Below are 21,664 nucleotides of genomic sequence, written 5' to 3'. Positions count from 1 at the left end.
CGGGGGGCACGGTGAAGGCCGGGGGCGAACACCACTCCGGCCTCAAGTACCCGCGTGGGCGCCAGTTGCGGTCAGCAGAGCGACTGGACCCCCACGTGTCGCTGGTGGGGGATCCGTGCGGGGACACCGGGACCGGGCGGGGGAGAGCTCCCCTGTGTGCCGTGGTGCTGTGTGCCCCCCACTCGGTCCCGCCGTCTCCCCTGGGGCGGAGGCACAGCGTGCCCCCGCGGCCGAGGTGGGAGCCCGCGGGGCCGGGGCTTTCATCTGCGGCGGGCCTGTCGCCGTGCCAGCCGCGGGCAGCCCGCGCCTTTGATGTGCCACTGAAGCGGCATTGTCCGCGCCCCGCTGGCACCATAGCGGCCGGGAGGACCGGGGGGAGCGCGGGCACGGAGCCGCTCCTGCCCATAATGGGGACGAGCACCCCCCAGACTCGAAATGGGGATGGCGACACGGGCACCTGCTGCACTTAATGAGGACGGAGAGCGGGGAGCGGGTACCCCCTACGGAGTTCAGAGATTTGAGCACGGGCACCCCCTGTTCCCCAGTGGACATGAGGACACGGACACTCCCTACCCCTAGCAAGGACAGAGGTCTGGACACGGGCACCCATCTCTTCATCCCCCTAGCAAAGATGGGCACCCCACGAATGGACATGGGACCCAGAAACCCCAGTCCCTTTTACAGAGGTGGGGGCACGGGCGTTGCTGCACTCGGAAGAGGTGATGGAGATGCAGCTGCACTCTTTCACCAAAGGAGCTAAGGCTGAGCTCGTGGGCGTAGCAGGGTGGCAATGGGGACAGGACGGTGGCATCCCAAAATGCGGCGCCAATGAGCAGTCGAGCGGCAGGCACGGAGCGGACTGTATAGCTGGGCTGGTGAGTGTAGTGCCCCATCCCTCGGGCCAAAACTGCTCCCAACCCGGGCCCGCTGCTGAAGAAAAGAACAAACAAGAAGGACAGCCGGTGACACCTGCCCTCGCCGGGGCACGTCCTCCTTCCTGCACCCCAGGCAGGACAGCGGTACTGCCGCGGGGGGCAGCGGAGGGGTATCCCCGGGGGAGCCGCTGCTCAGAGCGTGAATGCAGTGCCCTTGCGCGGGGCTACCCGTTCGGCCAGGGCTGGGCTGGCACAGAGAGCGGGGACCCCTCGGCCCGGACACCCCCGCCTCCCCTTCCCCCGCCTGGTCCGCTCGGCCGCTCCCGGCGCGCTGCCCGCCTTTGAAAGCGCCGGCCGGGCTCCCACGCCCAGCCCGGGCCCCCCGCGCCCGCAGCCGCCGGTGCGTTCCCACCCGCCCGGGGCCCGCAGGAGGGAGGGTGGCGCGGCCGGGGCTTGGCGTGAAAATGATCAAGGGCCGCGGGCAGCGCCGGAGCGCAGCGCCCGTCTGATGCTGCCCGCCCGGAGGCCTCTTCGAACAAAAGCGGCATTGAGGCCCCGGCTGCGCCCCCCCCGCGCCCCCCGCCCCGAGCTGGCATCTTGGCGCGACATTAATGAACTTGCCTGTTTGTGCTCCCCTGGCCCCTCTCTCCTCCCACCGCCCGGGGGGCACCGTATATATCCATCCCTCCTTGCCTGCCTCGGGCATTTCGGGGGTTCCCCCCGCCGGCCCCCCTTTGCTCGCCCGGGGATGGAGCAAAGAGGGAAGAGGACACGGGACGCTCTTCTCGGGGTCCGGCTGGTCCCCCCCGTGCTTTTGCTGCCGCTGCTGCAGCTGGTGGGGGGGGCTCCCCTGGGCCAGAGGCTGTACCCCATGCCGGCCAGCATCCTGCAAGGTCAGTGGGGCACAGGGACGGGGGCGTCTTTGCGGGAGAGTTTGGCTGCAGATGGGGTGGCTGTAGGAGACGGGACCCTTGTGTTCACTTTCAGGTAGGGTGGCAGCACAAGCAGGATGGCCAGGTCCCTGTCAAAACCCTCAAGAACCCGGGGCATGCCTGTGCTGCCTGGAGCGGGTGTCAAGTGCTGCCAGTGGCACTTGTGGACACAGAGGATGAAGGGAGTGCTGTGGTTTATGCCCTGTGGCACCAGTACTCTCTCTGATCCTAGAACTTGTGCCAGTCCCAGGGGACACTCTGCCAGGGCATGGCCAGCAGGAAGGTGGCTCTGCATGGGTACAACTGGTCACAGGTAGGGGGATGGGGGAATGCATACAGAGGGCAGGCACAGGACTGCACACACATGGGCACATGCAGGGACATGCAGACACAGGCTTGTGAACCCTGGTACACACAAGTGTGCATTCAGAAGTGTGCACAGAGTGTGCACACGTGGACACACCTGCCTGGGCTCACACTCTGTCTCCATGTACAACAGGCACAGAGAGACCTGGGCAAACACCCAGGTGTGCATGTGCCAGCCCCAGCAGGGAGGCTGTCACTCTAGGCAATGTCAAGGGGTGACAGGCCATGCCCAGCCTGACACCCACCATGGCAATACCAGGGCATAGGCACCAGGTGGGCTGGGGGCACCCCATGGCTGTGGTGGGGGGCAGCGGTGGGGGCTCTGGGGGTCTGAGCACCCTGTGTGTCCCCATCAGCACTGTCAAGCCGGGGGACGCTGGTGCTGGAGGCGGCACTGAGGAGCGCGTTGCTGGCGCTGGAGCGGGCGCTGTCAGAGCAGCAGCGGCAGCGGGGTGCCTGCGGGCTCTGTGCCCCCTGCCTCTTCCCACCCTGCGCCAACATCACTGGCCACTGCCCACGTGAGTCATGATCCCATTACCCCCACTGCCCTCTCCCCAGGAGACCCTACCCAAACAGAACACAGGATCCCAGCCGAATGCAGCCAAGGGGTCCTATCCAAACACCATCCCATGCGCAGAAGATCCTGCCAAAACCTGCACCCACGCCTGGAGACTCTACCCAAATATTTATTTGGATGCCTACATCATCCCCTAGAAATCCTGTCAAATGATAGGATACCCCAAGATCTTACTCAAACTATACTCAGCCTCTACAGGCTTTTACCAAAACAGTGCCCAGACTCCTGAAACATGTCCTTGACTGCTGAAGACCCTGCCCAAACAGTTCTGATCATATCTAGATCTTACTCAATCACCTGGAGCCCTATCCAAATCATTGCCTGATCCCTTGTGAACTTTTCAGATATTCACCTCAAAAACATATCCCAGTACCCAGAGGACCCTGCCAAAACATGCTGACTCCACATTCTATCATGCTCCCTTCCCACCCATCCCAAAGCAGAGGCCAGGGTGGCTGAGGAGCACAGGAAGGACACAGTGATGCCCACACCCCTGCTGTCCTTGCAGCGCCAGCTGTGCCCCCTGCCATGCCCCCCAGCTGCCAGGCCCTGCTGGATGCCCAGGCGCTGCCCGAGCTGCCCCAGCGCAACCGGGCGCTGAGCCAGGCCTGTGCCCCCTACCAGCGCCTGTGCCCCCCCGAGGGGGCCCTGCACACCTGCGCCCCGCTCAGCGCCCAGCTCTGCCGCCACCGCCTCCAGGAGTGCCGTGAGTGGGCACCCCCCGGCTCCCCCCACAGATGGGAGACCCTACAATAACAAATGGGGTATCCCCAGGGGATGCTTGGAAGGGATGTGGGGTGTTGAGGTGACAGAGGGTGTTGGGATGGAGTGGGGAGATGGTGGAGGTGGGGGGTATGATAGAGAGATGGGGAATCTCTGGTGGGATGGAGGGCTGGGAGATGGATCTAGGAAGGGAATTGGAGATTTGAGGGATGGAGGCATTTGGAGCAATGAGCACATAGGGCTGGACTGGGATACTGAGGAGCAATGAACAGTTTGTGGTGGGAGAAGTGGGTGAAGGGAGACTGAAGACACTGAGTCACTGGGGTGGTGAACAATCCTTGGGGTGGCACAGGGGTGTTTGTTCGGGCCGATGGGGGTCTGGGGACATTGAAAGGAACTGGGGCGATTTGAGGACAGCAGGGCTGTGGTGGTAACATCGCGGGGGGAGTGTCCCCACATGCCATGACAGCCTGTCCCTGCAGAGACGGTGGCCGCAGCCCCGAGTACTGACCCAGCAGCGGAGGCGGCAATGCCAGGTGAGCCGGGGCGGCCCCGCCGTGCCCACGCCAACCCCCAGCACGCCGGCGGGCGCCCCCGGCCCCCGGCTGCCTGCTGGGCCGGGGGGCAGAGGTTAGCGTCGGCAGCTGCCGGGCTGCGGGGCGCCCCCGGCCCTCCGCCCGCTCGCCTCTGTGAGCACGATGAGGCTTGACAGCGCGCCCGACGCGCCTCATCTCCCGCCACCCCCTCCACCTGCCACGGCCACCCCCGGCCACCCGAGCCCACCTGCGAGACGGGGTGTCCGGCAGCCGGCCTGCGGGACAATTCCCTCATTCCGATTTTGTCCCGCAGGGAGCTGCGGGCGCCGCGGGGTCCCACAAGCCAACGCCACAGCCCCCCGAGGACGGATCATGGGCGGCAGCGTGGCCCCGCGGGGCGCCTGGCCCTGGCTGGTGTCGGTGCGGCTGCACGGGGAGCTGATGTGCGGAGGGGTGCTGGTGGGGCTCTCCTGGGTCCTCACGGCGGCACACTGCTTTAGCGGGTACCGTGGGGGCACGCCAGTGCGGGCATCAGGTCCCTGCAGAGGCGGGCACGGGGAAGCACCATCACCCCTGTAACTGGCTGCCCCCACCCCGCCAGGAACCGGAACGAGCTGGCGTGGACAGTGGTGGTGGGCGACCACGAACTGAGCAAGCCGGGAGCGGGCAAGCGGGCAGTGCCCGTCCGACGCATCCTGCCTCACCCTAAGGTCGGTGGAGGCGGGCACCACCCCCATCTCCCTGTGCATGCCCCAGGGGTCCCCACTGACATCCCCACATCCGCTTCCAGTTCAACCCCAAGACGTTCCACGGGGACCTGGCGCTGCTGGAGCTGGCAGTGCCGCTGGCCCCATCACCCACCGTCAGCCCCGTGTGCCTGCCCAGCGGCCCCGCGGAGCCCAGCCCCGGCACCTCCTGCTACATCGCGGGCTGGGGCTCCCTCTACGAAGGTAAGAGATACCGTGGCGTGTTCCCCTCTGTGCCCACTCTGGTGCCCAGCCTCAGCTCACCGAGGCAGGGCAAGAGGGTGTGAAAGACAGGGAGATGTCAGGGCACAGGGGACCCTGTAACTGGTGCCTTGCCTGGCAGAGGGACCAGCAGCCGACGTGGTGATGGAGGCGCAGGTGCCCCTGCTCAGCCAGGAGACGTGCCGGGGTGCCCTGGGCAAGGAGCTTCTCACCAGTGCCATGTTCTGTGCTGGGTATTTGTCTGGAGGCATCGACTCCTGCCAGGTAACACCGTGCCTGAGACTGTCATCACCCCACTTCAAAAATCCCTCACACGGTGCCGGGCACGTACCACAGCCCATCGGTGTGACTGGGGTCCCAGCCCAGCCCAATGCACGGGCATTTCCCTGCAGGGCGACTCGGGGGGCCCGCTGGCGTGCGAGGACCCCACCTCACACCACTTTGTCCTCTACGGTATCACCTCGTGGGGTGACGGCTGCGGTGAGCGGGGCAAACCAGGAGTCTACACCCGTGTCACTGCCTTCAGGGACTGGCTGAGTCTCCAGATGGACTGTGAGTGCTGCACCGCGCGGGGCGTGGAGATGCCCAGGGGCTTTTCGGCACTCATGGCAGCGCCGGTTCCCCCACAGCTGCCCCTGGCAGCCGAGAACCGAGCTGCTTCGACCTGCTGGCCCTGGCACAGCTGCCTCCTGAGCAGCAGCCCCCGGAGCGCGCCCGTCTCTGCGCCTTCTACGCCGGCTCCTGTCGGGCACCTCAGGGCCGGGCCACCTGTGCCCACCTGGCCGAGGAGACCTGCCGCGCCAGGACGAGACGGTGTGGTGAGCTGGGGGTCATGCCAGAGCTAGGGTCTAGGGAGGGACCTCATTTCTGGAGCGAGGCCAGGGCCATGTCTCGCCTTCTATGCCCACAGAGCTGCACTCCTACGCCCAGACCTTGGTGGATCTCCTGCGCCAGGCTGGGGACTTCATCCGAAACCAGTTTGATTTCTCCTTCCTCACCCGCACTCTGCCTCAGCTCCTGGGCAAGATCTACGGGCACTTCTTCCCTCCCCGTGTCCGCAGGGATGCCCCAGGTACTCTCCCAGGCTGGACCACCCCATGCCCATTTGGGGTCCCCTCAGTCTCTCCTATGCTGGTGGTTGGAGCACCAGCAGCCTGCCCTGGCTTCCCAATAGGGCTCCTCTATCCCTTGTCCTGTCATTTTCCCTGCAGGCCTGGCTGTGGCAGGGGGCCAATCCAGCCTCACAGGAGTGGGACCCCAGAGACCACCCAACAGGTGAGGCATGCTGGGCCGTGGGATGAGGAGCTAAAGAGGTTGGGAAGGTGGTTGAGATACTGGTGGGCAGTGACATGCCACTTTGTGGACAACCTGAAGCACTGAGATCCTGTTCCTCTTGCAACCAGGGCACTCTCCCAGGGTGCCCAGGTGGGGTGCAGAGGGTGGCACTGCCCACCCAGTCTGAGCTCACCCCATTGTGCTTCCAGGTGGGGGGACAGGCAGCTGCTGCCCTTTGCAGAGCTTTTTGGAGTAGTGGGACCCCAGTTGCAGGACTGGGTGGAGGCTCTGAGGACTGTGGCAGAGGGCAGCCACCTGGTGACAGCATGGGACAGGGAGCAGCTCTCCGGGGAGACACAGCTCTTCCTGCAGGTATGTGGGGAAGGACAGGCTGAGGGACCCCCTGTACTCTTATGACTGGGCCACCAGAGACCAAACACCTTCAGATCCCCTGCATTCCCTCCTGACATCCCTCGGGTCCATTGTCCTCTGTGCAGCCACACTTGGCATCTCTCACTTTGCCAGCACAGAAGGGTCATCTCACCCTCCCCAGCTGGAACCATTGCTCCCGAGTCCAGCCAGTGCAGAGCCAGCCATGAGTCTCACCCTGCAGCTTAGGATCTGACCCAACACTGCCACAAAGCAGTTGCATGTCACCAATGCCCTGTCTGACACCAGCACACCCATGCCCTGCACTCTGCCACCATCCATGTGGCTGTGCCCACGGGTGCTCTGTGGGTTCCCCATCACCCATCTTGTCCCTCTCTTCCCTTTGTCAGGGTGAGGATGTGGTGGAGGAGATGGTGGCACAGGGACGAGCCTTCCTCACCCAGCTGAGAGCAGAATTGGACCTTGGCGCCACCCTGGAAGCCATGGAGCCACAAGGGGCATCTGGAGAGCTGGCAGGGACCCCTGTGCCAAGCCATGAACCCCGTGAGCACTGGTGGCAGTGGGGCAGCAGGGTGTCCATGCACCAGCCAGCCCTGTGTGCCCACCGGGTTTTACACCTCTCTTGGTGACAGGGTCTGCACTGAGGGAGAAACGTGAACTGGTGTCCACAGAGCTGCCCAGGGTGGAGGAGGAGGAGGAGGCAGGCATGGGCAGAGGTAAGCTCCCACAAACCCTATGGGGTGCTAGGTATCACCATGGGGACAGTGACAAGCCCAGCCTTGCACCCCTGTCTCAGGACTGCCCACTTCATGGGAGTCTTTTGCTATATCCCCCCCTCTGCCCATGCTCTCCTGGTGACCCCAGACCAAGGGTGCTCCTCCCTGTGGTGGGCAGAGCATGGTGCCCCCAGGATTGATCCCTGATGTCCCGTCCATGTCTCTCCTGCCCGTCCCAGGGGCTGCAGCCTGCCCTGGCCTCAACGAGTCGGCAGTGCGGGTGGGCGCGGTGCGGGACCTGTACGCCTGGGTGCTGCAGGTGCCCGAGGCAGACCTGGCCATGACCTTCCAAGAGGTGAGTGCCCCATCCAGCCACTCCGAGCCATACACCGGGCAGCCAGGCAGTGCCATCCCCCAGCCCACCACTGTCCCACTCTTCCATGGCTCCCCTGGACTCATGGTGCTGTTGTCTCCCCACAGATCCTGGTGGACTTGAGCTCCAAAAACACCAAGGGACTGTACCGGGCACAAGTTCGGGCCACTGTAGGGGGCCGCCCCACGGCCTTCACTGGCCTCGTGGGGCTAGAGAGTGACTCACTGGCCCGTAGCATGCCTGGCCTCGTTGCTCTGGCACTCGAAGCGCTGAAAACCTAATGGTACCCTGGGGCAGTGTGCCAGCATGGGGAGAGGGCACTGGGGCAGGAGTCCCTTATGTCCTTCAAACACTCTCCACTCCCAGTCTTAGGCTCTTTCCCCCCTTTGTCCCCAGTTGTACCTCAATCTCTCTTCCCACCAGTACTTCCTTAATTCCCTAGGGCAATGGGATCCTGGTGAGTACCTGAAGCATCTCAGCCAGGAATCACAGTCCTCTCCCCTGGAAGCCCCATCTTGGCAAGCCCACCCTCACCCCACCTTCCCCAGAAGCACCTGAGCTGCTATTTATTTGTACAGAGAAGGTTTATTTTTCAATAAAGAAGGGCTCTATTTTCCAGTAGCTGGTGAAGCGAGTGCTGTGCCACACAGTGCTGGTAAAGTGGGTGACAGTGGAGGGTGCTATGATATCCCACTGTGTCCCCCTTCCCATCCCCCTTGCACTCTGAAGTGATGCCTCCATCCTTGGTTCTTGCTGTGCCCACCCTGGCACAGACTCCCCAGCCCCCTCCCCAGGGATCAGACACCCCTCCTGCCCATGCAGCACCCACAGCACAGCACTGGTGCTCACCCTGGTGACACCCCTCAGGGACTCACATGAAACCTCCTAATGCAGGGGCAGGGCATGCCCTGGGTCAGTGATGGGTGCCAGCCCTGTGCTTGGGCATCAGTGAGTACCCTGGGGACTGTGCCACTCCGAGCAGCAGCACCGGGACTGCTGAGCAGCAGGGAAGGGATGGCTGCTCCCCGTGCCTGTGCTGGGGTGCCCAGGCTCAGGGTGATGGGCTGACACCCGTGGGGCCAGCAAGGCCAGCTGTGCCTGCCCATCTCCCCTTCCCTGCACGTGGGGGTGCCGGAAGAGAGGGGCTGGAGCAGCTCTGTGGTGCCGGCACCCTCCCCCCTCAGCACCTGGCACCGTCCATCTCCCGCTCCCTCCGGCAGCCGGACATCCGCCCAGCCAGGCCGGCGGGGAGCAGCCAGGGCCTGGCACGGCGCGAGGCGCGGCGGCACCGCATGGGGAACCTGCTGCAGCAGCTGGCCCTGCTCGGGGCGCTGGTGCTGTGGGGTGAGCAGGGGCTGGGTCACGGGGTGCCCTGCTGCTCTGCTGCATGGGGTGCCCGCGGGGTTACGGGGGGGGTTGGTGGGGTATGATGGTGGCAGGGTCCAAACCGGGCACCAGGGTCCCCAGGGCTGTGTTTTGGGTATTACCTGGCAGAGTCAGCTACTGCATGTCCTTTGTGCTTCTTTGGTGGCTGTGCCACCCAGAGCTGTCCCTGCCCGGGCTATATGCTGTCAGTGCACCGTGTCATTGTATCCATGAGTCCCTGTAAGTGCCTGTCTGTGTGAAATCTATGACCACGTGTCCCTGCACACACTGGGTCCATGTCCATGAGTCCATGTGTGTTCTGTGTGTGCAGCCACCTATGTACACAGTTCCACCATGTCTGATCCAAATGTCTCGTGTCTGTGTCCCTCTCTGTGCTGGGTTTGTACCTGTTTGTCCCTCCGTGCCTGTGCCCATGTCCTTGTCCTGTGACCATGTGTGACTGTGTGCTCCCACGTGTCTGTCATTCCTGCATGTCCGTGTCTGCTCTCCTGTGCAGCACAGACATGCAATGTCCTGGCCTGCTCCTCTCCCCTCTTTTCTTAAACCACCCTGCCCTTGCCAAGCATCCCTACGGGGTGGCACTGGGCCCAGTAACCCCTGAGCCCCCCGGTTTGCCTGATCCCATACCCCTAGGTGGGCTCTGTGTGAACCAGGAGGAGAGGCTCATCCACCACCTGTTCGAGGAGAAGGGCTACGACAAAGAGCTGCGCCCTGTGGTCTCCACTGACGAGGTTGTGGATGTCTACCTGGCCCTCACCCTCTCCAACCTAATCTCACTGGTGAGCCCCACTGGGCAGGGTCCACTGTGAGGTGCTCCAGCCATGCCTCACCCCTAGGGCTGGTTGCCTGGGGAGGAACCCTGAGGCTGCTGTCCCAACTCTGGCATGTGTGCCAGGGGGGAACCCCTGGCATCTCACTGCCCCATGTTGCTGTTTGCAGAAAGAGGTGGACGAGACGCTCACCACCAACGTATGGCTGGAGCACGTGAGTAGGGACAGGTGTCACAGCATCAGTTGTGCCACCATGGGGTGGCCCAGCATGGTGAGGGGGTGACCTGGGGATCCTCCCCTCCAGGGCTGGACCGATTACCGCCTGCAGTGGAACAAGTCTGAGTTTGGGGGCATCGAGGTGCTCCGCCTGCCGCCAGACATGCTGTGGCTGCCAGAGATAGTCCTGGAGAACAAGTGAGCTGTGACTTAATTTTCCCTCCCAATTGTTCTGAACTGTTCCCTGTGCATGTCCAGACCCCCCTGGCCCCTTCCCAGCCGTGCCATAACCTTGCCTCCCTCCTGGCACAGCAATGATGGGCTCTTTGAGGTTGCCTACTACTGCAATGTCCTTATCTACGACACGGGCTACGTCTACTGGCTGCCACCTGCCATCTTCCGCAGCACCTGCCTCATCAATGTCGACTTCTTCCCCTTTGACTGGCAGAACTGCTCCCTCAGATTCAGGTGCTGGGTGGCTGGGTCAGGGCAGCAGGGTGGCCGTGGGTGCCTGCTGCTGCCAGTGCCTCCCCTTGCTGCTGAGGTGCAGCAAGGTGGGGGTCTGTAGGTGACTTGGTGGCCTAAGTCCATCATGCTGGAGGTCAGGGTGGGTTGGGTGGTGGGTACCCAGCAGCCCCTCACTGTCTGTCCCCCTGGCTGTGGTCCAGGTCGCTGGCATACAGTGCTCTGGAGATCAACATGCACTTGAAGACAGATGAAGACCCAGACACGGGGAAGTCTTACCCAGTGGAGTGGATCATCATTGATCCTGAAGGCTTCACGGGTAATGCTAGTGCTCTCTGCCATGTCCTGCGGCAGTGGGCAAGGGGTGGGGGGGCAGTGGAGCTGGGGCACACTGTCATGGAGAAACTTCACTACCTGGGGCTTTGGCATCCTGGCAGTCATTCCACGTTGGAATGATATCCACAGCCTGGGGGGGGAGACTGCTGCTAGTGGGCCTGGTGAGGATGGTCATGGCAGGTGTCCCCCATGCTGTATGCTGTCCCCTGTGCCCTGGCAGAGAATGGGGAATGGGAAATCATCCACCGCCCAGCCCGCAAGAACACCTACCCTGACATTCCCCTGGACACCAGTGAGCACCAGGACATCACCTTCTACCTCATCATCAAGCGCAAGCCGCTCTTCTATGTCATCAACATTGTCATACCCTGCATCCTCATCGCCTTCATGGTCATCCTCGTCTTCTACCTGCCTGCCGACAGTGAGTGAGCCCTGTGGCATGTGTGCCAGTAATGGGGCCACATCCATGGGGCACCTCTGTGTCCCACACCTGCACCAGGTCCTGGGGCCCAGCTACACCCCAATGCCCAGCATGAGGACATCCTGGAACTTGAATGTCTCCATACAGAACACCATCACCCCAGCCAGGCACCCTGGCAGAGGTGTACTTGTGCACAGGATATCCCATACAGGACCCCAGGGTACTCCCATAACAGAAAACCCCATATGGGCTACTGTATGTATCATGGAACACTGGAAGGCCAACCCTGGCACTGGGGACTCTGTTAGAGGTACCTGGGGCAAGGCTTGCCCTGAGCTCACCTGTTCTCCAGGTGGTGAGAAGATGACCCTGGTAATCTCAGTGCTCCTGGCCCAGTCTGTGTTCCTCCTGCTGATCTCCCAGCGCCTGCCTGCCACTTCCCACGCCATCCCCCTCATCGGCAAGTGAGTCCTGGGCACCACTGAGTGCAGTGGGGACACTGTGGAGTCCCTTAGTGCCAGGGGACAGCTCTGCTTGTGCCCAATCCCTGTGGCAACGCTGGCTCCAAGACCACGCTCCCTTCCAGGTATCTGCTTTTTATCATGCTTCTGGTGACAGCTGTGGTGATCATCTCTGTCGTGGTCCTCAACTTCCACTTCCGCACCCCCAGCACCCACATCATGTCTGACTGGGTCAGAGAGGTGAGTGGGGTGTGGGCTGGGGTGCACAGGTGGGTACAAGGCTCACACTGTACCCCACGGGGACAGCACAGTCCTGGCATTGCATCTGAGACAGATGGAGCTGTGGGCAGAAAACAGGGACAAGGTAGCAACAAACTAGGGAGGTGGCCAAGGGACATGACACTGCCTCTCGTGTCCCAGGTCTTCCTGGAGAGCCTGCCCCGGCTGCTGGGCATGACACAGCCGTCCGAGAGCCCGGCGAGCGCCCCGTGCATCCGGCGCTGCAGCTCGGCCGGCTACATCGCCAAGGCGGAGGAATACTTCAGCGTCAAGTCCCGCAGCGAGCTCATGTTCGAGAAGCAGTCGGAGCGGCACGGGCTGACCAGCCGCGTCACCCCCGCCCGTGAGACAGAGGGAAGGGTGGCGGGGCTGGGGTCTCCGGGCTTGGCAGCCCTCCGGAGCCCATCTCACCGCCCCCTCTCACCCCCAGGTCTGGCGCCTCTGGGCATGGACTCAGGCGAGGAGCAGTCCTACGAGCACATCAAACCCATCATTGACAACGCCAACTACATTGTCAAGCACATGAGGGATGAGAACAGCTACAATGAGGTGGGGCCATGGGCGCTGGGAGGGCAGAGGGGCTCTCTGTGCCCACTGTGCCCCCACACTGCCTGGCTCTCGGCTCTCTCCACAGGAGATCGACAACTGGAACCGGGTGGCACGGACCCTGGACCGTCTGTGCTTCTTCCTCATCACCCCCACGCTGGTGGTGGGCACCCTCTGGATCTTCCTCATGGGCATCTACAACCACCCCCCGCCCCTGCCCTTTGCCGGAGACCCCTACGACTACCGGGAGGAGAACAAGCGCTTCATCTAGGGGAGGTCTGGGGATCCCAAGTGCCAGCCTCTCCCCCACCTGTCTGTTTGGGAAAATAAAGCTGGATACTTCTTGCGGTGGGGCACTGAACTGGTGGCTGCCCTCACTGTGCCGCACTGTGCACGATGCCCAGCCTGAGCACTGTGTGTGTCCTGGGAAGGAATGAATGGGTGTTGCTGGATGTCCTGAGTGTGGTGGACCCCAGCTGTGGCTGGAAGGGGTGATTCTCAGAGGGGATGGTGGTACTGACCGTGCTACCCCTGTGGGCTGGGTACTTGGGGCACGATGGGCTGGGGAAAGGATTTGCCCCCCCCCCCCCCCCCCGGTATGGCACCATCCCCTGCAGACCCACTGCAGCCGGCAGAGATGCCATCAGTGCCCACATTTCCCCCTGCCCCCATGATCCCCCCAGCACAGCCCATCCCACAGCGCAAGGCTGGGGGCCCAGAGAGGTGTCTCCTTCCCCGGCTCAGCAGTGGGATGCCAGGGCTCTGGTTTCAGGGGACACAGCTGACGTCCCCCACCGGCAGTGGCCCAGGACAGCTGTCACATCCTCTCCACTGAGCCAGGAATTTCACCATACCCCCACACCCCCATCCCTCCCTCCCCACAGGGGCTGGAAGGATTTGAACCCTCGGGGGGCATCCCTCCCCAGGCTGATGTGATGGGACTCGCCTGCCCATTCCCCACCCTATATTCCGGGGACAGCCGCTGCCATGGCAGGGACAGGATGTGCTGGCAGGGGGGCACCTCTTTCCCATAACCTGCAAGGAGATCCATCCCTCTGTGGGAGACACGGGGAACTCAAGGCACGGAGCTCATTTTGCCCCTTACCCCAATTCCAAGCTCTCCGATACAAAATGCCAGAGGAGCTTCCCAGCGGACTGGCATCGCCCCACAGCGGGGGAAGTGGGTGGTCACTCCCGGGCCCCCGTGGCTGTTGGGAACAGCTGACGGTGGCAGGGGACAGCTGTCCTGTCCCAGCGCAGAACACGTCAGCACAGGAGCCGAGCGGAGCCCCAGCCCTGCGCCCCACGGCACCGCCATGCGCGGCCACGGCCTCCTCCTCGTCCTCTGCACCTTGGCAGGTAAGGTGTGCCCGTCCAGGGAGAAGCCCTGCTAGCAGGGAGAGCACCTGGCTGCCCCCCCTTTGCGCTCGGGGGTTTGTCACCCCTGGCAGGACAGCACCTGGCACCGCTCCTGTTCCGGCCTGTCCCTGTGCTGGCAGCCCCTGCCCCCGTGTCCTGCCCTGGAGAGGTCCCAGGGTGCGCTGGGTGAGGGCGTGGTGGGGACACTGCCCACACCCCCTGCTTGTGTGCGGGGCGCTGACGGGACTGTCCAGATCGTGGAGCAGAGCGCACAGACCCGCCTGGGCATCTCTTTCCCTTGCATCCTTTTCCCTGTGCCTCCCCCGTCAACGTACCCCTCAGGTCTCGGGGGCATCAGTGACCCCACTGTCCTCCCCCCGGGCTGTCACATGGCGTGTGCCCTCCCAGGTGTGGGCTGCAGGAACCAGGAGGAGAAGCTGTTCCAGGACCTCATGTCCAACTACAACCGACACCTGCGCCCGGCCCGGGGGGATGAGATCATCGATGTCTCCCTCAAGCTCACCCTCACCAACCTCATCTCTCTGGTGAGACACCCCCAGTGGGACAGAATTTTGCCCCAGATATGGGGCAGAAGACAGGGCGCTAAAGCCATCTCCCTCCTTCCTTCCCTGCTAGAATGAACGGGAGGAGACCCTCACCACCAACGTCTGGATCGAGATGGTGAGACCCCTCCCCTCTCAGCAGGATCACACCCAGCTATATTTGCCGATCAAGGTGGCACCACTTGAGGGGTTGGTGCTGTAACCTGCACCCTCTTTTGTGGGCACCCCCAAATGAGCCCATTTTGTGGGCAGCATAGCACAGGCAGCTCACAATCATCTTGGGGGGCTCCATGACCCCTCCTCCTCATCTCTCCTTCTCCCAGCAATGGATTGATTATCGCCTGAGCTGGGACCCTGAGGAGTACGACAACATCCAGCTGCTACGGGTGCCCTCCACCATGGTCTGGCTGCCAGATGTGGTCCTGGAGAACAAGTAGGTGACAGGGAAATGGGGGCATGCCCCCGGATACCGCTGCCCCCCAGGCATAACTTGAGGCTGAGCCCATCCTTTTTCCCCCAGCATCGATGGGACGTTTGAAATCACCCTCTACACCAACGTGCTGGTGTCCCCTGATGGCAGCATCTACTGGCTGCCCCCTGCCATCTACCGCAGCGTCTGCGTCATCCACGTCACCTACTTCCCCTTCGACTGGCAGAACTGCACCATGGTCTTCCAGTGAGCATGGGCACCATGGCAGCTCCTCCTGGGACACAGGGATTAGCGTGGGATGCCCGCCTTTGCCCCTGGGCAGATAAGTGCTACCTGCCTATCCCCTGCCACTTGGCAGGAGGCACCATGACAAGCCAGGCACCCCAAAGCAGAGCTGGAGGTGGCATCCTTTGCCCATCCAGCTTGCTGGATGCCAGCCTGTGCCACCACCTCGTCCCTCCCTAGGTCCCAGACGTACAGCGCCAATGAAATCAACCTGCTGCTGACAGTGGAGGATGGCCAGACCGTGGAGTGGATCTTCATCGACCCCGAGGCTTTCACAGGTAACACTGCAGCCACAGCCACGGCACAGGAGTGTCCCGCCACAGGGGACATCCAGCAGATCTGCTGCTACATTGGTGGCTGCCAGAAGCAGGGCTGCAGGGACTATTAGCAGCTCCCACCATTACATGGGCACTTAAGTTATTAGTGGAAGCGGGAGTGTGGGAGAGATTTGTTTTTCTAACCCCCCCAGCTCGGGGCTCACGCAGCTTGGCAGCTGCTGCTGGAGAGCACCGCTCCTGTGAGCTTGATTGATGCTGGGAACGTAGCTGTCATGGCCAAACAATGACGTTTTCCATCACATTTTAATTGCATATTGAAGGAACAAAATGCTTTTCGGGCAGCGAGATTTATTTTTTCATTACCGGCCTGAGTTGTGATCTTGACTGGGAAAAAATCTATCGCTCCCATGGAGAGCAGGGGAGAGCAGTGCACTGTCACCCAGTGTCATGCTTGGCTTCCCTCTGTGGCACTGTGGAAATGGGGAGATGGGGGGACCCCAGCCCCGCAGCTGTAGCTCTGGGAGCCCCCAAGGGGTTAAAGGTGCCCCATATGTGCCCAGGTGGCCCATCCAACCGCTTTTTGGGGTATTTTGCCCAGGCATCATGGCATTTTTGGCAGTGCTCATTTCCCTCAGGAGTGGCTCTAGCACTGTGCACAGCCTGGGTGCCCTGTGGGGCTCGTGCCAATCACCAGCCCTCCCCTTCCTCCCTGGACTGGGGGGCTGGAGGCCCAGTGGCCCCATGGGGACAGTGGGACTCACCTGGCACCGTCACAATGCAGAGAATGGCGAGTGGGCCATCAAGCACCGCCCCGCTCGGAAGATCATCAACTCAGACCACTTCACCCCAGATGACATCCAGTACCAGCAGGTCATCTTCTACCTCATCATCCAGCGCAAGCCACTCTTCTACATCATCAACATCATCGTGCCCTGTGTCCTCATCTCTGCCATGGCTGTGCTCGTCTACTTCCTGCCTGCCAAAGGTACACTGGGACCGTGCCCACTGCGGGCATGGGGACGTGCAAGGGGACAGCAACACTCCAGGAAGGGCTCCTCATCCCCTCTGTGCTTGGGGACCATCAGTATCATCTCTCACCCACTCCTGTAGTGTTTGGACTGGGGAGAGTATAAATTTCTAGGTATCCCATAGTTACTGCCTCAAGGCAGGACTTGTCTAATTCAGCTTTTGGGTGGGGGTTTTCTGCCTTAGGAGGGCATTGCCCACAGCACTGCCCTGTGCCAAACTCTGCCTTTGCCTCTCCTTGGCAGCGGGTGGGCAGAAATGCACCGTCTCCATCAATGTTCTCCTGGCCCAGACTGTCTTCCTCTTCCTCATTGCCCAGAAGGTGCCCGAGACCTCCCAGGCTGTGCCTCTTATTGGGAAGTAAGTGACACATTGGGATAGGGGTGCCAACCCTCTTGTCACACTGTGCCAGCAGGGTCTCAGGTGCTGTGGAGCAGCCAGAGCCCAGGGACAGGACACTGGTACAGAAATAACCCTCAGCCCAGATGGGGCTGACACAGGCCCATGTTTCACACTCAGTCATCCCAGCCCAGGAGGCACAGAGAAGAACATTGTGCCTCAGCAGCCCCACTAAGGCTTTGTGCCTCCTCCCCACAGATACCTGACCTTCCTCATGGTGGTGACAGTGGTGATTGTGGTGAATGCTGTCATTGTCCTCAATGTCTCCCTGAGAACGCCCAACACTCACTCCATGTCCCAGAGAGTGCGCCAGGTACCTGCCAAACTCCCCCTACCCTTTATACAGGGGGAATGGGATGGGTATTTGGGGATCAAGGCCATGTCCCTTGCAGAGTGAGGTGGCAGGCATGCCTTCATCTGAGTGCGAGTCCTAGCACAAAGAGAAGGCCCCAGATGTCCCCAATGGACCACACTGTGCCACCAAGCCACTCCCAACACTGGGGAGCAGCAGGTGCCAACATCCCAATAGCACTGTGCTTCAAGCAATGCCAGGGAAACCAGCCACATCCATTGGGTGCTCTGTGTGGTGTGAGGGGGACAGATCCCCACAGGTGACACTGTGCCCAGGTGTTCCTGCAAATCCTGCCCCCCTACCTGGGCATGGCCATGCCAGAGGAGACCCCAGGGCCTCCACAAGCCATCCGCAGACGCAGCTCCCTGGGGCTTATGGTGAAAGCTGATGAGTACATGCTCTGGAAAGCCAGGACTGAGCTGCTCTTTGAGAAGCAGAAGGAAAGAGATGGGCTGATGAAAACCGTGCTGGAGAAGATTGGTGAGTGACCATGGGGGTTGGCACCTCCCTGTGAAGTTGGGCTTTGTGCCAGGTGGCTGAGCGCTTGCTGGTGCCCGCTGTGCTGGCTCTGCTGCTTGTAGGACGTGGTCTGGAGAGTGGCAGTACCCAGGACTTCTGCCAGAGCCTGGAGGAGGCAGGTCCTGACATCCGTGCCTGTGTGGAAGCCTGCAACTACATCGCCAATGCCACACGGGAGCAGAACGACTTCGGCAGCGTGAGTCAGGGCTGGGGGAGAGGGACTGGAGGGGGGGCAATGGGCACAGCCCTCACCCTTCTTGTGCCACTGGCAGGAGAGCGAAGAGTGGATGATGGTGGGACAGGTGATCGACCGTGTCTGCTTCTTCATCATGGCCTCTCTCTTTGTCTGTGGCACCATTGGAATCTTCCTTGTGGCTCACTTCAACCAGGCACCTGCCCTGCCCTTCCCAGGGGACCCCAAGCAGTACCTGCCAGAGTGATGCTCACAGGTGCCTACCAGCCAAGGGGTGGAGATGGGGGAAGGAGGAACATGGGGTGCTCATGCTGTGCTGAATGTGCAAATAAAGCCTCTAAGTCTTGCAAGCCTCCATGGCATCTCTGCTCCATGCCCACCCACCTCAGAGGCTGGATGTACACCTCATGCAGGCTGGACACACACCTCTAAGGTGCATCTGTGAGATGAGACACAGGGAAACTGGAGCAGAGTCAGACATCTAACAGGCCATGCAGCAGTGCTGGCAGCAAGAGCCGTACCACCCCACTGCAAATTTACAAATTCAAACCCAGGACAAATGGGAATACTGTCATCCCTGTCATGGCAGTGGGGCAGGAATCACAGCTACAGCCGCCCATTCTGGGGCAGCAATGGAGCCACGGATGGGATCGGTGGCAGCTAAAGCTTCCCTCCATTTATGCCCTGTGGATCTTGGGGGCAGCTAAAGTGCTGCCCTTGATCCCTAGCAAGCAGCTTGAGGTGGAAAGACTCTGGGCCACCAGGCACCCAAAAAGCCTCAGGGATGTGTGCCCCGTGGCATCCATCCTGCTGGGAGCATCAGCACGACTCCCTCCCCCACCAGCCTTCCTTGTCCTATGGGATCATCTCTGCAAAGCACAGCCCCTTCCCCCATCCCAGCAATGCTGCATCCCCCTGTGCCCCTCAGTGACCTCTGGGGCCCCCTGGCTTTGTCCCTGCTGGCAGGGGAGATGAGAGGTCAGCCTGGGAATGGTGGCAAGCAGCATCTGCTCCTCTGTGATCCAGCTCATGCCACCTGCGCCTGGCTGTAGGACGTGCATCAGCCTCACAGTCCCAGCACTGGCTGCCTCTGCTGCTGCTGGGAGAAAACCAGTTGGTAACTGCCCACAACTGCCCCGGCACTGCCTGGCAGGGGTGAGGGCACTGTGGGCACGGATGGAGGAGGGAGGAAAACACAGCAGCTGAGACCTGACTTCTTGGACGTCTGCAGCCTGGTGATGGCCCAGAACCACTCAGGGCTGTGCCAGCCTGTCCCTGCTTTCTGCAAGGTGGCTTTTCCTGCCCTATCCCTATATAGGACCCACAGCACCAATGCCAGGTAAATACAGAGCTCCCAGCTGGCACCTTGAAGGAGGTGGGGATGGTGCTCACCAGTGCAGGCAGGGGTGCTCAGAGGACCTGAGCTGGGTCCTGTCCCCTGCCTAGGTCACCTCCCATGGCCATGATCCAGGTGAAGTGACCAGGTCCTGGGGCACTGTAGTCCTGGCCACAATCTTGCTACTAAGTGGCAGCACTGCACAGTACTCCTGTCCTGCCACATTCTCTCAGTGGCTGAAGGGACAGACCCTCCTGGCCCAGTGTCCCCAGCTGCCATAAGCGGCCCAAACCAGAGCACAAGGCATGTTCACAGCCTCAGGCTCTTTGTTCCCAAGAAGATGCATAATTAATGAGCTCTGGGTTGTCTTTACCTGGCCATTTCCCATTGATTACTGGGTCCCTATTGCCCTGCTGCCAGTCTCCAGGGCCGGGTACTGTCACCTACTTCTTAACACTCCAGGGATGCTGTTTCTTCCAGTAAGCTCAGGCTCCACCATGTCCATACAGCACAAATGGAAACAGATGAGCTCTTCCAGCCTGCCAGGAGAACATGACTCTCCAGCATCTCCAAGCAGTGGTTTTATGAACCCTCAGGAGATCTCTATGGTTTATCATTCCAGAGAAAAGAACAAAAGCAGGAGCTGTATGTCACAGATCTTGGGCAGCAGATGTGCCTTGCAGGATCTGGCGGGGGAACACCTTGCAGGTCACCCTCTGAGGTTATGGGGGGAGTATAGTGAAAGAAAAAGCTTCTTCAGCCCAGTATCAGCCTCATGTGCCCACACTCTATCAAGAAGCACTAAGGCAACATCATCCTCCAACTGCTCCCCTCCACAGAGAGATCTTTCTCTCTCTGGTCTGGGAAGAGCCATCAGCCCAGCTGTAGCCAGAGACAGCCAGAGCTCATGAGCCCACCAACCTCAGCATCACCTTGGGAAAGAAGAACCTAAGAGAAGGCTCTTCTTTGGGCTCCAGGGCTCAAAGCTCTTCAGTTTCCCCGAAGGCCACTTTGCAGGGATTTAAATTACAAGGGTGTTCAAAGCCTTTGGGATAAGGAAAGCAGGAAAGGTTTTGACTCACTGAGGCTAGAGGCTTCCTTCCTGAATAAAGAGGATCTGAAACATTTTTCTACAGCACAACAGAAGCTCCTTCCATTCCCAAACCTCATGCCTGTGTTTTCACCATTCTCATTAGCAGCACACAGTGGACCACAAACAAAAAAATACAGCTCAAAAACCAGTCAGGCTCCATCCCTCTCCAGGCTATAGAAGGCACCTGGTGCTCAGCACTGATCAACCACAGCTTTTCTCCTGACCCCAGGAAAAGTAGCCTTAAAGAGGACAAAGTTCACACCCAGCCAGCTCACTCTCTTCAAGGCTGAGCAAGAGGAACCTCTGCTGAGTTCCTCTAAATCTCAACCATGGGGGCAGTGGGAGGAGAGGAACAGCCTCCCCAGGAAGGGCTCTTCCACAGCTCACTTACAAAGTGTATTCGAGGGTGAGCACAGCAGGACTGCAGCATTTTCAGATTTAATAGCAAGCCTGTACTCATCAGCACCAGCTTAGACAAGGGGCATCAGAGGCGAGAAGTGGGCGAGTACACGAAATAACAGAGGTGGACATGACGCACAGCTGGGCACAACAACAGGACTAAAGCCCTAAGTGATGTCATCTGCAAAAAACTAAATGTGCTGTGAATAAAAGGAGCCTGCAGCTAATATTTCAGCCCTGCCTTGTAAGGCTATTTTTGCTTAGATTGCCAAAATGTAATTACAACTAAATCTCCCCTAACAAATACTGGAGAGCAGCAGGGGAGAGTTGTATTTAAAAGGAATCTTAAGTAGCAGCTGTAGTAGTACCTGCTCCCAGAAGGGAAAACAGATCATGTGTGGAAAAGAGCATTTGGTTGAGAGCTGGTGACAAACAAGTGCCAAAAGCAGGAACCCAAAATGGGTCTCAAGAAACACAGAGAGAGACTCCACTACAGCTTGGGGAACAGCCCTGCTCCCTGCCCAGCCAAGTGCTAACTGCCTGACCATGGGGAGCACTTAATGATTGCTGTCAATGCAAGGAATGTTTCTAGAAACAGCCTAGAACTGACACTCTCAATGAAGGAAACAAACCCTTCAGAAGACTGAGTATTTTAAACTGTTTTCTCTGCCAGTCCCAGCTGCTTTCAATCTAGACTTCAATAGTAAGACAAGGAATTTGCAACTGGAGTCATGAGGCTGAAGGTCTCCCAGGCCCCCAGGCTGGTAATTGTCCCAGACACGGGCTGCTGGTTCTGCAGTCACACCAGACTGGCCCAAGCA

The 21,664-nt window shown here is 60.6% G+C and overlaps 3 protein-coding genes across 3 annotated transcripts; all 3 read left to right on the top strand.

Annotated features, from left to right (window-relative positions):
• Nucleotides 1–1,623: 1,623 nt before the first annotated feature.
• PRSS56 (serine protease 56) lies at nucleotides 1,624–8,327 on the top strand. Its single transcript, XM_056498956.1, has 17 exons — nucleotides 1,624–1,768; nucleotides 2,530–2,691; nucleotides 3,259–3,456; nucleotides 3,956–4,009; nucleotides 4,323–4,512; nucleotides 4,611–4,719; nucleotides 4,800–4,959; nucleotides 5,099–5,241; nucleotides 5,370–5,529; nucleotides 5,607–5,795; nucleotides 5,888–6,049; nucleotides 6,189–6,252; nucleotides 6,462–6,624; nucleotides 7,032–7,185; nucleotides 7,275–7,358; nucleotides 7,607–7,713; nucleotides 7,839–8,327. The coding sequence occupies exons 1-17, from the start codon at nucleotides 1,624–1,626 to the stop codon at nucleotides 8,010–8,012; spliced, it is 2,418 nt and encodes an 805-aa protein (XP_056354931.1). The 3' UTR covers nucleotides 8,013–8,327.
• A 664-nt stretch (nucleotides 8,328–8,991) lies between these two features.
• CHRND (cholinergic receptor nicotinic delta subunit) lies at nucleotides 8,992–12,972 on the top strand. Its single transcript, XM_056498795.1, has 12 exons — nucleotides 8,992–9,075; nucleotides 9,751–9,896; nucleotides 10,057–10,101; nucleotides 10,192–10,301; nucleotides 10,416–10,571; nucleotides 10,772–10,887; nucleotides 11,125–11,325; nucleotides 11,678–11,789; nucleotides 11,912–12,026; nucleotides 12,207–12,408; nucleotides 12,496–12,614; nucleotides 12,700–12,972. Exons 1-12 carry the CDS (start codon nucleotides 9,024–9,026, stop codon nucleotides 12,880–12,882), a joined length of 1,557 nt encoding a protein of 518 aa, XP_056354770.1. The 5' UTR covers nucleotides 8,992–9,023; the 3' UTR covers nucleotides 12,883–12,972.
• Nucleotides 12,973–13,899: 927 nt separating this feature from the next.
• CHRNG (cholinergic receptor nicotinic gamma subunit) lies at nucleotides 13,900–18,363 on the top strand. Its single transcript, XM_056498753.1, has 12 exons — nucleotides 13,900–13,970; nucleotides 14,379–14,515; nucleotides 14,607–14,651; nucleotides 14,857–14,966; nucleotides 15,054–15,209; nucleotides 15,429–15,526; nucleotides 16,308–16,511; nucleotides 16,798–16,912; nucleotides 17,150–17,264; nucleotides 17,579–17,783; nucleotides 17,885–18,018; nucleotides 18,095–18,363. Exons 1-12 carry the CDS (start codon nucleotides 13,928–13,930, stop codon nucleotides 18,260–18,262), a joined length of 1,530 nt encoding a protein of 509 aa, XP_056354728.1. The 5' UTR covers nucleotides 13,900–13,927; the 3' UTR covers nucleotides 18,263–18,363.
• Nucleotides 18,364–21,664: the final 3,301 nt, after the last annotated feature.

Source organism: Oenanthe melanoleuca, chromosome 9 (assembly GCF_029582105.1).
Source record: "Oenanthe melanoleuca isolate GR-GAL-2019-014 chromosome 9, OMel1.0, whole genome shotgun sequence".
Lineage (NCBI taxonomy): Eukaryota > Metazoa > Chordata > Aves > Passeriformes > Muscicapidae > Oenanthe > Oenanthe melanoleuca.
Note: the sequence above shows the minus strand (reverse complement) of the source record. Positions and strands in the feature narration are given on the sequence as shown.